This window comes from Pelophylax lessonae (genome assembly GCF_965119305.1).
Source record: "Pelophylax lessonae genome assembly, chromosome: 7".
Classification (NCBI taxonomy): domain Eukaryota; kingdom Metazoa; phylum Chordata; class Amphibia; order Anura; family Ranidae; genus Pelophylax; species Pelophylax lessonae.
The window spans coordinates 152956523-152972867 of NC_138774.1; the positions used below are offsets into that span (position 1 = coordinate 152956523).

At 43.2% G+C, this 16345-nt stretch overlaps 1 protein-coding gene across 2 annotated transcripts in view; it reads left to right on the forward strand.

The window, feature by feature from the left end:
• Nucleotides 1–16345, forward strand: part of CHRDL1 (chordin like 1) — a 184943-nt gene that overhangs the window by 114203 nt on the left and 54395 nt on the right. Inside the window, exon 4 of one of the 2 annotated variants that reach the window (XM_082262880.1) lies at nt 5114–5207. The exons of the other annotated variant lie outside the window; for it this stretch is intronic. Within the exon in view, the coding sequence (XP_082119006.1) occupies nt 5114–5207 (94 nt within the window). The remainder of the gene's footprint in view (nt 1–5113; nt 5208–16345) is intronic. 2 annotated transcript variants of the gene reach the window in all.

A 16345-nucleotide genomic window follows, 5' to 3' on the forward strand; every position in this document is an offset into this window, starting at 1 on the left:
TTCTTTAACCTCCTGTTTCTGAAGTTTGGACAGAGTCTCTGCTATCCCAACTTCAGGGACAGCCAGGTGAACTGGAGCAGAAACTCGGGTAGTCTCAGCGACCAAGGACTCTCTATCCTTCCATGGTTTTAACAAGTTCACGTGATAGAGCTGCTCAGGTTTTCGTCTTCCTGGTTGGCTAATTTTATAATTCACCATCCCTATTTTCTCCAATACTTCATAGGGCCCCTGCCATTTGGCTAGGAATTTACTTTCGACCGTGGGGACCAACACCAACACCCTATCACCAGGTGCAAAAGAACGGACCTGGGCCCCACGATTGTAAATCCTTTGTTGAGCCAACTGGGCTTGGGCTAAATGTGCCTTCACAATCGGCATCACTTGGGCAATTCTATCTTGCATTTGAGCAACATGCTCAATCACACTTCGATGAGGGGAACTCTCACTCTCCCATGTTTCCCTGGCAATGTCAAGTAGGCCCCGGGGGTGCCTCCCATACAGCAACTCAAACGGAGAGAACCCTGTGGATGATTGGGGAACCTCTCTTATGGCAAACATCAGATAAGGGAGCAGATAATCCCAATTCTTTCCGTCTTTATCCACCACCTTCCTCAACATTTGTTTTAACGTTTTATTAAACCTCTCCACTAACCCATCTGTTTGAGGGTGATATACTGAGGTACGTAACTGGGTCACTTTCAGGAGTTTACAAAGTTCTCTTGTCACCCTGGACATAAACGGGGTGCCCTGGTCAGTTAGGATTTCCTTAGGTAGACCCACCCGGGTGACAACTTGAAATAACTCCTTGGCTATGGTTTTAGCAGAGGTATTTCGGAGAGGAATCGCTTCTGGGTAACGGGTGGCATAATCCATTATCACCAAGATGTGCTGGTGCCCTCTTGTGGACTTCAGTAAGGGCCCAACCAAATCCATGGCGATCCTCTCAAAAGGAACCTCGATAATGGGCAGGGGTACCAAAGGACTACGGAAATGGGGCATGGGTGCATTAATCTGACACACTGGACAGGAAGAGCAGTACAATTCCACTTCCTTAGTGATCCCAGGCCAATAAAACCTCTGGGTGATTCTCTCCCGGGTTTTTTCTGCTCCCAAATGTCCCCCAAGAATGTGCCCATGGGCCAGTTCCAAAACCATCTTGCGGTACGGTTTAGGCACTACCAGTTGCTCAACAGTGTCCTCTATCCTCTGTGACACTCGATATAAGAGGTCCCTCTCAATAATGAAGTAAGGGAGGGCAATCCTCTCGTCAGGGTTAACTAGCTCCCCATCTATCTTCACTACATTCTCCCGGGCTCTTAGCAATGTGGGGTCCCTCAATTGCTCAGTGATAAAATTTTCTCGGTGCACTTTAAGGTCATCCAACCCTAACGGCCGCTGTTCCTCTTCTGAGGTAGCAGGCTCCTCCCTAGGGACTGGTGTTTCCCCGGCTAAGACTGAGCACGGAAACTCAGGATAATCCTCACAGTTAGAGGATTCTGGAGTAGATGGTTCAGGCTCAGAAGAACCACCTACTGGGGAATCTGGGCAATCCCAGAGTTCCCAGAATTTTGGGAAATCCCTTCCCACAATGGCGTCATGTGGCAGTTTGGGAACTAAACCCACTTGGTGACACAAGTTACCGAGGGAGGTTTCAAAGGAAACTGTAGTCACCGGATATTCTCGAGTGTCCCCATGTACACAAACTACCGCCATTTTCCTAGGATGTACGTTTTTTTTCACCACTAGATCACTTCTCACTAAGGTAACCAGGCTACCTGAATCCAACAATACCACAACATCTTTACCATCTAAACACATTCTATATAAAGGTTTCTCATTCCCCTTTACTGCAGTGTATGTGGTTGCAAAAAAGGACTGTCGTCTCTCTGTCAGAAAGTCACAATGCATGGGTTCATCATCCACTGGGCAAACCGCTGGGCAAACTGCTGCTACATGTCCCTCTTCCCGGCAACGGTAACAAATCAACCTTCCAGTCCTCTCCTGTGGGATGGGTCTTCCAGGTCGCTCTCGCCAAACATTAGTAGTAGTCCTACTAACACCTCGAGTTGCTCTTTGGATCCTCTCTCCACCCCCATCCCCTGACGCAGTCTTACTTATAGGTGGGGAGGGTCTGGTCTTGGGGTGAAAAGTCTGTGCATCTCTGGAAAAAGAGGTCAAATTCTCAGTTGTTAGGTACCTTTCGACCAGGTCTACTAATTTGTCTGCGGTTTCCGGACCACCATGGCTTACCCATTTCTGCAGGGTGTTAGGAAGAGACCTAAGAAATTTGTCCATGACTACTCGCTCCAAAATTTCTGGTCCGGACAGAATTTCTGGCTGCAGCCATTTCTTAGCCAAATGGATGAGGTCATACATCTGCGACCGGGGTGGTTTCTTCAGCTGATAACTCCAATTGTGGACCCGCTGAGCACGGACATCCAAGGTTACCCCAAAACGTGCCAATATTTCCACTTTTAATCGATCATAGTTTTTTGCATCTGCAAGTTCCAAGTCAAAATATGCCTTTTGGGCTTCTCCAGCTAATAGGGGGGCCACTAGTCCAGCCCACTGTTCTTTAGGCCAACTCTCTTTCGCCGCTGTTCTTTCAAACGTGGTCAGAAACATCTCAGGGTCCTCATCTGTAGTCATCTTTGGCAATAAGTGGTTTACCCGAAAAGTCGGTATGTTACTGGCCTGACTCCCAACCTCGGTCTGCTGTCTCTGAAGCTGTTTCACAATGGCCTCCATTTGCTGCTGGTGTCTCTGTTCCACGCCTTCAATGGCCTCTCGGTGAGCTTGTTGTTGAGCTGCAAAGCTCCGCTGAAAATCCGCATTTGCCTGCTGTTGAGCTGCATTTGCCTGCTGTTGGGCTGCATTCGATATAATCAGTTGTTTCAGTATTTCCTCCATTTTTTTGGGTTTACTTTAACTGCCCGCGGCACTCCACCATATGTGAGGGATTAGCTCGGTAGCGGGTGTGGATAACCCCTTTTGGGGGGGGTTCGTCACACAGGGAGATAGCCGAGGAGTGGTTGAAAACAACAGTTTATGGTTTATTCGTCCAATTTCTTCAAAACAGTGCATGCAGCAAAAACATCAAAATAAAACAAAACACAAAATAAATCCTGGCCACTGTGGGCGTCTACCTTCTCACACACCGGAACCTATCTAAGGAGTCTTCCCAACCTACTCTTTGGGCAGACCCTGCTGGTTCTACAGCAGACACTCAAATGTCCATTTGTGTTTTCTTTACACAGAAAAAAATTCAACACCTCACCTTTAGAAGTCTCTCATCTGACTGCTCTCCCCAGCTTACACAGCCTCAGGAGACAGCAATCAATAGACTCCCTTTGGACAAGTTATAGAGATCCTAATTGCCTCATTCTGAACAGCTGAAAGTGTTCTCAACTTCCGTACACCTTCCTGCCTACCTCTGCAGCCGACACCTGATAGCAATTAGTGAATTGTCTAAACCAAGCAGAAATATATCTCCCGTCAGTGACAACACCCATAGATTTTCCTGACTTCCTGTCACAATATATATATATATATATACACACACACACTTTACATACACACTTTTTTCAACAAATATAAAAAAAAAACATTTTAAAATGTATTGAAACTTTTTTTTTTTTTTTAATAACTAGACACCTAATGTAAACAAATACTTTCATTTTTTTACTTATCAAAAATGCGGTAAGACCAGTCAGTGAGCAGTGTGCGGCAAGGGCAGCCAGTCACTGAACAGTGTGCGGCAAGGACAGCCAATCAGTGACTAGTGTGGGGTAAGGGCAGCCAATCAGTGAGCAGTATGTAGGGGGAGGACTGGAAGCAGTTCTCCAGTTCTTTGTATGCAGTGAAAGGGTTGAAGCAGAACAGAAGGAACATGGAGGGATTTCCTGCAGGGAAAAGAAAAACCTCTCCCCATCAGCCACTCACCACATGGCTGGAAGTTGAGGTTTCCTAGGCTGCCATCTCTGTTCTGCCTCCTTCCCAGTTTCATCTGCTCAATAAGCCCAGAGCAGCCACATGTGAGTGTACATTATGGGAGGGTTCAGCTACACCTCCACACCACCCACCACCTCCTCAGCCCGCGGAGATACCGCACAGCTGACCGACCCTGCCGGCTGCAAGCCTCAGCGTACGGTGTGGCCGGCATTAGAGGAACACTGCAGCTGAGGGAGAAATTCAAAGACAGACCTTACTGACTCAGTGACAGAGATGGGGGTGAACTCAAACACCCCTCTGGAGCAGTCCGTGGATTGGGGTGTGCCCAGGCACACCCCCTGTACACACCTATGGTGTAAACAATGTTTTAGTAAGCCTTTAAAAACATGAAGGTGACAATATAAACACTGCACAAGAGATGGAAGCTATGGTGCTAAATGGACATCATAAACATGCAGAATGTTTCCTTTAGGCTCCATGTACACGGGATGCTGGAAATGGAGCAGTTGGGCGTTTTTTTTAGAAGCCCCTGAACCCATCTACATTTTATCTTATCTGTCCATGTACACCAGGTCGTTTATAATCATTTGCAGGCAGTTGCGTTCAGGGACATTTTTTAGAACGCAATTATTTGCGTTCGAACGTGTGTTTCCCGGCGTTTCAAACGCAAAAACGTGACCGAACGCGTCCGAACGCGACCAAACGCGATGACCCACGTTTAGCGTTCACGTTTTTCCATTTTAAAGGGGAATAATTTTTTTGACCTCTAGGAACGGTTCTAAACGCAAACGCCCGCAAACGCCCGCTAAACGCCCGCTTAACGCGGGTACAAACGCGACCGAACGGACGTTTCAAACGTCCTAAAAATTCCAGCATTCTAATAGACTTTTAACAACGTCCCGTGTACATGGAGCCTTAGTAATACAACCTGTTCGGCCACTAAAGAAATATACACTGTACTTCAGTGATTGGAGGAGCATGTGACTTTCTATATGGTTAAAGCACGGTTCATGTTAAGTTGATACATTTTAGACCTCAGAAGTATTTGAATGACCTTTGTTTTGTCTCAGAAGACTGCATCTTTAGCAATTTGATGCAGGCAATCCAAGTAAAGCCTCTAATAATGCATACAATGTTAGTGACTCACATTATTTTGTTACAGGGTGGAAATGTTTTATGCAGTAGAGTGAGATGCCCAAGTCTGCACTGTGCCAGTCCAGTTTATGTTCCACAGCTGTGCTGCCCACGATGCCCAGGTAATTTATTACATATCTCAAGATGCTGATTTGAGCATCTATGACATGCTAAACCATACAGTTATATTTATTCATTGGACCAATTGTGAAAAAAGAAAAAAATACTGGAAATAGTAGACATTGTAAAAGTTAAATTGAATACAAAGCTGTCCCTATATGCTTAGATTTCAAGTTTTATTATTTTTTAGGAGGCATCCAATAGCATAAAGCAGATATCGCTATCTGTTCTTCATTATACTCTGTTGAGGCATGCGCACAGCACCCTACATTTTACGACCCATTCACAAAATGCAGGCCACAATGTTGAGCCTGAGTTGCCCCACTGAGTTCTCTCTGGTCATGTGAATTTAACAGGTGACTGGGCTGTGCTAGCTTTTTTTATTTTTCTAATTTTTTTCATTGAGAAGAGCAGTGCTCATAACAGTGCTTTTATAAATGCGCTGTATGTTTTTAAACAGCACTATGCCATGGAAAAAGCTGCTTCCTGAATAGCACATGATCAATCAGAGCCATGGGGATTCTGTGGCACATTAATTTATTCCACTATTAGGCCTGGTTCACACTATTGCATGTTTACAGCCCGATTTTGCATTGGCACAGTAGCCCATTAATTTTTTTCCCCCAGAAAAAGGTGCATACACTCTTTTCAAAATGTAGCTCCAGGGAAATTGCATGGTGCTTTTGCACCATGCGATTTCCCTGCGGTTCCCACACCCGCAAATGCGCTGCATATTTAGATGTGTGGGGTTGCCATTGTGAATGAATGGCAGCTTCAAACATTTTTTAAAGGAGTTGTAAATTCTCAAGGCATTATATGCTTTAAGGTGAAAAACCTTCTTGATTGAAGCTGTCCCCCAGACCCCCCATTATTCTTACCTGAACCCGAACTTTCCAGCGATGAGCACGAGCCCAGTGGCTCCAGCTACTGTCTCGGATCCTCATTTGACAGATTGTCTCAATCACATCTAGTAACACGGGAGCAGGGGGTGAGTCCTGCTGTCTGTGTCAATGGACGCAGCAGCGGGACTCGTGAGAGCGCCCACACGGGTGCCCCCATGAAAAGCGGCTCTCTGTGGGGGCACCCAATGAAGAGGAGAAGCCAGGAGCGCCACCAGGAGCGCTGCCAGGGCACCCAGAAAAGGTCCAGTACAGACTCCCACTCCAGTAGAATTCCCCTTACTCCCCATTAATGTTGCCAACTGTCAGTGTTTTTACGGGCACTTTTTTCCTGCCGGTAAATGCCATTGACAGGAAAAAGTTGGCAGTAAAAAATATGGCTGTGATGCATGCATGCATGCACAGTTTCGGGCCAGAGCCAGCCGAGACGATCCGAGTGCCTTCTACAGTGTGTTCAAGTGGCACCAGCGGAGGGTGGGTCTGGTGGACGCGGTGCCTGAGCGTGTCATGTGATGTTATGCTGCAAGGAAGTCATGGGTCGGTAAGGTGTCATCATCATTAGTGCTGCTACACACTGCTGTCAGTGTCATTGTGAGACTCAGTTTCATGTGTGTGTCTGCCTGCCCATTCTAATTGTCTTGCCCTCCTCCCCCAGTCCTGTCGCTGAATTAATTACTTACTATATGGAAACAAAAATAAGAAATATGTTTTTTGCCTTAAATATCTACCTTTAATCACCTTGTTATTTGCATATTGTACTTGTTCGTGGCCTAAATACTGAAATTTACACTTAAAACTGTAATTTTGTAACTTTTGAATATACCAGTAAAAACATGTCTGTGTCACCCAATTTTGTCAGTAAATTTCAGTCTGAAAGGTTGGAATAACTGCTCCCCATCATTACAGACCCCCCTTCCCCTCTTAAACTCACCAGATGCCATGGATTTCAGCTGTGTAAAAATTAATTCAGCCAAGGAGTAGTTTTGGCTTTGTGGCTTTGCTTATGAACGAGTCGGAGAAGGATTTCATTTTCTTTGTGCTTGAAGTTCAGCTTTTAATTCAGGGTAGAAATATGGGAGCTAACGCACCCTTTCTTCACTACTTAGTCAGACCCTGACTTGGAATACACATTTGTGTGCTGCATGCCAGGAAAAATGACATTCACATACATAAAGGACAGTGATCCAGTAGATGGTGAAGTAGGGGCAAGGATGACAGCCCTGGAGCATATACCAGTACTTTCCAGAATATGTCAACACTGACAAGCCCTTTAATGAATTCCTGCCAGGTTCCTGTAATTGCAATTCAATGCAGATGTCTATGGAAAGGCAAGGTGTGATAAATATCATGGAAAACAGAATAAACATGTTTGAGCCAAAACAATTGTTTCTTAAACCTAGGGCTGTTAAATCTCTCTCTGACAGTTTGGCAGTCACCACATTTTCAGCACACTGAAATCAAAATGCTACTAATAAGATGATTGTTAGCAAACGGTTAAATCTTTCAGCAGCAAAGATTAGGGTTAATTAGCCAGAGCTCACAGAGTTGCAGTGCTGTGCCTTCCCCATGGCCATGATAAACACAAATTCCTATGTATAAGTTATAATAACCATTGGCAATACAAAATCGAATAAATGGTAAAAACTAAATAATTCACAACTGTGTAATAACCATGAAGCATTTGGTTCAAAGGATATGCTTGTACAGTTATGGATCGTGCATGGACAATTAACTTGTATAATCACAGCAATTACAAGGCCCAGACATACACACACAGGGTTTAGCATACAAACACTGAATGTTTCTTGAAGGAAGTACACATGAACATCTAATAAAGGTAAGCTGTAATTTTAAAATATCTTTTAAAGTTTTCTATGTGATTGGGCACATGTAACAACAAATACAAATTAGGTGTTATCCCAATTTGGTGGCAAAAGTGGAAATACCCTTTAAGCATGTAGTGGAAAGTGCAAAGAGAACTGGATTTACATGGTCGTGTAATTTCTCAGCCAGCAGATGCTGACCCTGGATACTGCCCAAATGAAGAAGTTTCCACCAATACACTGAAATAAGCTAGTGAGTGGGTTCAAGTATATGTAGCGCCCCCCCTAAGGAGCTGCAGATAAATTGGGATCCCCACTAGGGATGATCGAACTTTTCAAAAGTTTGGTTCGGCCAGAACATCCGAACTTCACAAAAGTTCGGCCCGGATTTCAGAACCCCATTGAAATCAATGGGACCCAAACTTCGGTAATCAAAAAACACCATTTTGAAGCCCTAAAACCCAATAAATGCCCCTAAAAAGTGCCTAGGGTTCTGGGTCATGCCCCAGGGACTATTAATCACACAAAAAAAAGTTCTTAAAAATTGTCATTTTTGATAGAGAGCCAATTATTGAAAAAATTTAAAAAAAATTTAAAAAAATAAATAAATTCTTTGGATTTAGTGTCTGGGGGGTCTAAAAAGTGTACCTGTGAAGTTTCAGCTCTGTAGCATGTCCAGAACCATAAAAAAAAAAGATTGTTTGTATTAGGTCACTTATGGAACAGGGATATGGCTCCGCTATTTTCACACCTTGCCGGTTTAGTAGCAAGCGTTTTTTTGGGCATTTTTTGGGGGACTTTGGAGGCAGGCAAAACATCTGAACTTCTGTGTAGGGGTATATATACATACACCCATGTCTGTATATATATACACATACACATATATAGGTGTGAAAATAGCAGAAATCTATGCTTGCGCTAATTCACACTAATATGGCTTCTCTCCTATAACACCTATATATGTGTATAAATACATATAAGTGTGTGTGTATATAAAGCCCTATACAGAAGTTCAGATGTTTTGCCTGCCTCCAAAAAAAACGCCTGCAAGAACACACCTGGGCATTTTTTTTTGGCGCAGGCATTTTTTTGGGCATTTTTTGGGGTCTTTGGAGGCAGGCAAAACATCTGAACTTCTGTATAGGGTTATATATACACACACACTTATATGTATTTTTACACATACACATATATAGGTGTGATAGGAGCGGAGACATATTGGTGTTCATTATTTCATTAGCGCAAGCATAGTGTTCTGCTACTTTCACACCTATATATGTGTATATATACAGACATGGGTGTATGTATATATATACCCCTACACAGAAGTTCAGATGTTTTGCCTGCCTCCAAAGACCCCAAAAAAATGCCCAAAAAAATGTCTGCGCCAAAAAAAATGCCCAGGAGTGTTGTTGCAGGCGTTTTTTTGGGCATTTTTTGGCGTCTTTGGAGGCAGGCATAACATCTGAACTTCTGTGTAGGGGTATATACACCCATGTATGTATATATACACATACACATATATAGGTTTGAAAATAGCAGAAATCTATGCTTGCGCTAATTCACACTAATATGGCTCCTCTCCTATAACACCTATATGTGTGTATGTGTATAAATACATACAAGTGTGTGTGTATATATAACCCTATACAGAAGTTCAGATGTTTAGCCTCCCTCCAAAGACCCCAAAAAAATGCCCAAAACAAAACGCCTGCAAGAACACACCTGGGCATTTTTTTTTTTTTGGTGCAGGCATTTTTTTGGGCATTTTTTTTGGGTCTTTGGAGGTAGGCAAAACATCTGAACTTCTGTATAGGGTTATATATATATACACACACACTTGTATGTATTTATACACATACACACATATAGGTGTTATAGGAGCGGAGCCATATGCCTGTTAATTATTTAATTAGCGCAAGCATATGTTTCTGCTACTTTCACACCTATATATGTGTATGTGTATACATACAGACATGGGTGTATGTATATATACACCTACACAGATGTTCAGATGTCATGCCTGACTCCAAACATCTCCTTAAAAAAGCCCTATAAACGCCTGCAGCAAAAAGAATGCTCACAGGGGCGAAGCCATATTAGTGCACTGAATGTGACACAAGAGAAACAATCTTTTCTCTATAGCGGTCATCCTGATATGGAAGGGTTTTGTCACCCTGCCATAGCAGTCACAGTCAGTTAACCCTACACTACACTACGGTCCCCTTACACTTAACACTTTCCCTACAGAAACTCAATAATTAAAGCTAACTATAGTGGAAAATAGCACCCTAACTACACTAGATATCCCTTTCCTCACACTAAAAATTGCTAAATGACACTTTGTTGCAGAAGTCACAGAACTGCTTCCACTCTCTTCCATGTCCCTGTATAACAATGCTAGGAATTTGGCGGGGGCTATCTTATATACTGGGGGGCGTATTCACTAATGATTGGCCTATGGACCCCCTAGTCACTCCAATCACATTCCTAGCATTCTCCTGCCCCCTCAATTGGCTTTTACTGATGGTTCTGGTCCAATCACGGGCTTTTAAAGCCCATTTCCTGAACCATTGCATTTTGGTTGGTTCTGGTTGCCGAATTCCGAACTTTTTCAGCAAAAAGTTCGGAATTCGGCCGAACCTCGAACAGCCAATGTTCGGGTCGAACCGATGGTCGACCCGAACCGTTCGATCATCCCTAATCCCCACCCTGCACAGCCAGGCACACCAAATCTTCACAGGCACTCCAGAGACAGAGAACAGTCTCAAGAAAATAAACAACTTTCCTGAAGTATCGTGACAGGTGAGACGTCTATTTCGAACATTTTGGTGGGAAGTGTGGGCCTGGATGAAGTATATTTATCCATGACTCCAGTTAACCATCCTGCTACTGGGGGTGAGTTTTTCGTCTGTTTTCTCACCTATTGACAGCTTGCGGTTCAGCAAGGAGAAGAAAAACAAAAAAACAAAACAAAAGACTTAGCTTGGTCGAGGATGTTCTCACAGGATATGTTTGGAGGCCTTAGGATAGTGCTGTAAAAGGGACTAAGACTTCAGGTGGTTTATGGAACAATGTCAGAGTGTAGATAAGTTCTTTAATGGACAAACAACTAAAGTTAAATGCTGCATGTAAATAATTTTTATCTTTTTTTGAATATTTAAGCCCTGAAAGTGAAAAGACAATGTGTGTTATTACATGTGATCATTCCAAACACATACAAGGGACAGAACAAAGCTTACAGGAGAATCCAATAATTGAGATTGTGAAAAGAACTGTATGCAAATTAGATAAATTGAAAAGAACTTGGTGTTTAGTGTTTCAAAACTTGGATTTGGTTATTGAATTAAAGATAGTAGATTGTCCTAATTTACTTGAGGCTACATAGCAAATGTTGAAACGTAAATGTTTTGTGCAATTTGAAGCTTCTAAAAGTCAACTGTTCAATGTCTTTGCAATAAGCATGTCTGGTAAGAGTATAGACTATGGTTGTGGTTGGAGTCTTTCTAAGGGAATTGGCCAATTGCAGTTCATTGGCGGGCCCCAGTCTGTGAGTTTTACGAGAAAATCTCCAAACAATTTCTTTGTTTTTGCTATATTCAGGAAAGTCATATTAACCACCTCCCACCCGGCCATTGTACATATACGGCCGGGTGGGAGTCTCGTCCTTCTGATCGGACGTTCCGGAACGTCCTTCAGAAGGAGCGAGATCGCGCCGCCGCGGGCAATCTCGATGTGCCTGTGTCCCTCGGACACAGAGCAACAAGATGCAGCAGGAGGGCCCTGTGATTGGCCCTCCTGATCACATGACGGCTGTGTCCAATCACAGCCGTCATGCAATGTAAATACAGCCGTTGTAACGACTTCGATCTCTTCTCCTTCTGACAGATCCTGTCAGTGAGGACAAGGAGAGGTTCGATACTGCAGCCGGGGGGATCAGTGAGTATTTCTAAGTACTCACTGATCACAGGGGGGTCTGTGCTGGTAATCAGAACATTGATTACCAGTGCAGCCCTGGGGGGGTGCCACTAGAGCCACCAGGGATGCCCACCCATGACCACCAGGGATGCCCACCATGGCCACCAGGGATGGCAAACAGGGCTCAGAGAGCCTGCCAGTGGTGCCCTCCTATCAGTGCTGCCCACCAATGCCATCTATCAGTGCTGCCCACCAGTGCCCATTATTGCCCACCAGTGCTGCCTATCAGTGCCCATCAGTGCACCCCATCAGTGCCGATCAGTGCCGCCCATCAGTGCCGATCAGTGCCGCCCATCAGTGCCACCTATCAGTGCCCATCAGTGCTGCCAATCAGTGCCCATCAGTGCTGCCTATCAGTGCCCATCAGTGCTGCCTATCAGTGCCCACCAATGCTGCATATCAGTGCTATCTATCAGTGCCACATATCAGTGCCCATCAGTGCAGCATATCAGTGCTACCTATCAGTGCCCATCAGTGCTGCATATCAGTGCCACCCCATCAGTGTCACCCCATCAGTGTCTCCTCATCAGTGCCTGCCAGTGCGGCGTCATCAGTGCTCATCAGTGCAGGAAAAAACATATCTATTTACAAAATTGTATAACCTAAACAAAAAAACTTTTTTTTCAAACTTTTCGGTCTTTTTTTATTTGTGCACCAAAAAAGAAAAAACCTGGCGGTGATCAAATACCGCCAAAATAAAGCTCTATTTGTGGGGGGAAAATGACACAAATTTGGTTTAGGTACAGTGTTGCATGACTGCGCAATTGTCATTCAAAATGCAACAGCGCTAAAAGCTGAAAATTGGTCTGGGAAGGAAGGGGGTTTAAGTGCCCAGTATTGAGGTAGTTAAAAAGCAGTGTACACATTTTTTTTGCAGATGTACAATCAAAATCTGTCAAAAATGATAAAAACTATAAACTCGATAAACAAGATTGTTACCAACAGTATAATGGGATACAAAGTGTGACAGCTATGACTGACAGTAATAGACTATCTTCTGCGCTCTCTGAAAATAATGTGATATTTAAGGCATGCACTGATTATCAGTCTTTACAGAGCAGCAAAGGTCCAGTTACACAAACTAGCTAGCTATCCCATAACAGTTTTCATTTTGTTCTGTGGTTTAGAGAATGACAGATTTTTGTGTCAATCCTACCAGATACATGGAAGAGAGTCAATGGACGAAAAGAAAAAAAAATATTTAAAAAGGTACTATTACCTAATAATGTAATTGTTTTAAGAAGATTTTTGGACTTTTCTTTGGACTTTTTTTTGGCTTTTCTTGAGAATTAATTTAGATTGTTGCAGACAAAGCATCTGTCTGAGAAAATCTTAATGTATTATTGAGGCTTACTGAGGATATAGGGTAAATAATTTTAATAATAGGCGAGACCTTGTATACAATCAATTGAAGATCTAAAGAAAGCCCTTATAAATTCAGTATTTCTGAATAAGTGTATGTAGATGATGAGACAATGGCATCAGTAAAAATGTGTTACGAGAGCATTGTACAATGCTATCAGTCAGACACATTGTGGGTTTTGCACCACTTATTTTGCTAACACCTCAGGTTACACTAAAAGTTGTTATTACAAAGAAAGGCAAGGGGTGTTAATTCACAAAGATTTGTCTAGTGGCAATTGAATCTTGAAGAGAAAGGCTTGTCAGTTGAAGTGAGAGATAAATATTTCTTGGCACAAATGACGCAATGTAAGAGACAGAGCCACAGTTGTGTAATTAATCGAAAAAGTCACTACTTCACCAAAGTTTAGTGGACATTTGTCAGGAATAAAATTCCTGTGCCTATATAGATGTATCCAGTTATTGGCACAATGAAGCATATGTGATCGGATTTGTTGTTTGGATTTCAGAACAGCAACTTTTGTTACAATATAAGCTTCTCGGATATATGTCTGCACAAAGAGCTGAACCTGAGTCTGCCTTGTGTTTGTTTTGCAGTCAGAGTGACAATGCAAATGTGGTTTATTTACTCACAGTTTATGTTTCTATATGGTCCATGACAGGCATGGTTGGTTCTCAAAAATAATCCACTTCAACATGACAAAGTTTCTTTCAGTAGTAGATCATATAGGAAAGATCAAAATAAATCAGTGGTAAAATTAAAGCAATTGTGAGTGTAGTAATCAAAAGAATATAAGACTCTGATAAAACTATTTCTTTACAAGATTGAATTTGGTCACAGAATAAAAAGGGGGCCCTGAAATTTTATCTTAGTTAGAATAAGTGCAGACTGATAGTGGAGATGACATTTATTGTAAAAATATTGAAGTTCAATTGGTTCAAACTTCTGACTCTTGTTTTATTAGTTTACAGAACAATCCAAAAGGAAAAGGTAAACATAAACTAAAGATTGGGTGACTTATTTACCTGCTATATTTTAGCTGAAGAGCTTTATTATTTTCTAGTATAGGTTTATCACTTTTTGAGTTAATGACAGGACGAAGTCAATTCTTCTTTCTTTTGAGATTAGCATACTTAGATATTTATAGAAAGAAATGTGGTTTCAAACATTGCAACACCAGGTACAGGAATTTCAGAAGTTGGCTGCACAAAATATGGCTAGACCCTTGCTAAAACATAGAAATTATGTTTTGAATAAGATTTCTACTTCTGAGTATGTCAAGAAATGTATTCCAGGAGCTCAAGTTATGGTTAAGAATTAAAGGTCTGAAGGTACCTGAGATGCCAACTGGGAAGGTTCCTTTGTTATTCTTAAGTTAATTGGGACTATAGTTCATTTTTTGTTCGAAGAATAGGTAAACAATGCAGAGAGGATTATGAGCCTAGAATGGTCCATATTAATTAATAAAAATTACTTAAGAAAAACATATAAGTTTTTGATAAGAATTTGATACTTGTTTTCTTTCATAGATATGTCTTTCATTTCAAAGTGTGGAGGTCACCAAGGTTGGGTCCTGGACAGGTGTTACATAGCACCAATATTTGGGCTGTGGTCCCTTTAAGGGAAGTATGGTGTTCACAGGAAGGCAAGGGTTAAGCTGTCTCCCAGAGAGACCAGCTCTTAAAGACAGGTAGTGTCAGTGGGTGTGGGGAGTAGGAGCTGGAAATACACCTGGGAGACTGAGCTGGTGAAACAGGTGGTTTGCGTGCTGCATGGTGGCTGGAGATAGGCTGCAACCTGGGACTGCTTTCCTGGGGTAAACCCCCCGCCAGAAGCCGGTATTGTACTGTATATACCATTTATAATGAATTTAAGCAGACTTTTAAGTTATGCCTGTTTTTGGACTGTTTGCTGCTGGAAGCCTTATTTCTGTTGTGGAAGAAAATAAACCACTTTTGCTTTAAGTTTACCCGGCTTGTGCTCGTGATCCCTTGGAGCTATCATCCCAAATATTACAATTGGTGTTTCGGATGCTGTCAGTGCATTAAAACCGAAAGAGCAGATTTGAAAAGTGACATTTAAAGAGACAGTGTACCCATTTGCATGTCTTGGGTGAAGTCTTTGCATACAGCAGGAAAAGACATGGAGGAGGTTATCAAGGCGCTAATGCAAGCCACTGTGGCCCAACAGCAAGCCTCCATAGAAGCAAACCTTCGCCATGAGACGGCTATAGCAGCTCAGCAGGAGCCTACCCCCTTGCTAGTCACCCATCTTACAGCCCAGCAGGAGGCTACACAAACACAAGTGGCTGCTTTAAAGGAGGCAGTGCAGCATCTTGCTCAGGGAAGAAAGCAAGTAACTGTTGGCCCTGGCAACCAAATAGCCTTGACAGCCAGACATATTTTACAGAAACTGACCCCTGATGATGATGTGGAGGCCATTCTGTTTACTTTTGAAAGGATAGCTGAGCGAGAGGGGTGGCCCTGTGACCAATGGGCTGGTATCATCGCCCCCTTCCTTACAGGTGACCCGCAAAAGGCTTATTTTGATCTTCTGACCGAGCACATCAAAGATTATGAGCAACTAAAGGCTGAGATCATGGCCCACCTGGGGGTGACTACAGCCGTTAGGGCCCAAAGGGTGCCCTGCTGGAGGTACCAATCTGAATGCCCACTGGGTCTCAGATGCATGAACTGGTGCAGCTGGTCAAAAAATGGCTGCAGCCAGAAAAATTGTCTGGCCCACAAATGCTGGAACGGGTGGTGATGGACAGGAACCTGTGGTCCCTGCCGGATGACCTTCAACGCTGGGTAAGCCATGGAGACCCTGCAATGGTGGACCAGTTGGTGGAGTTGGTGGAAATGTATACCGTGGTGGAGGATCTGCTCAGACCTGCCAAGCATTAAGGGCAGTACAGCCAGCTGTAGCATCCAGGAGGGGAGCCATAGCAGACCCTGGAACCTGCATCCCTGCCTCACTTTCGCCAGATCCACGAAGGTCAGCCCCTGGCAACCAAATGGGAGACATACAGTGTTGGCGCTGTCGATCCTGAGGGCATACCCAGGCACAGTGCCCAC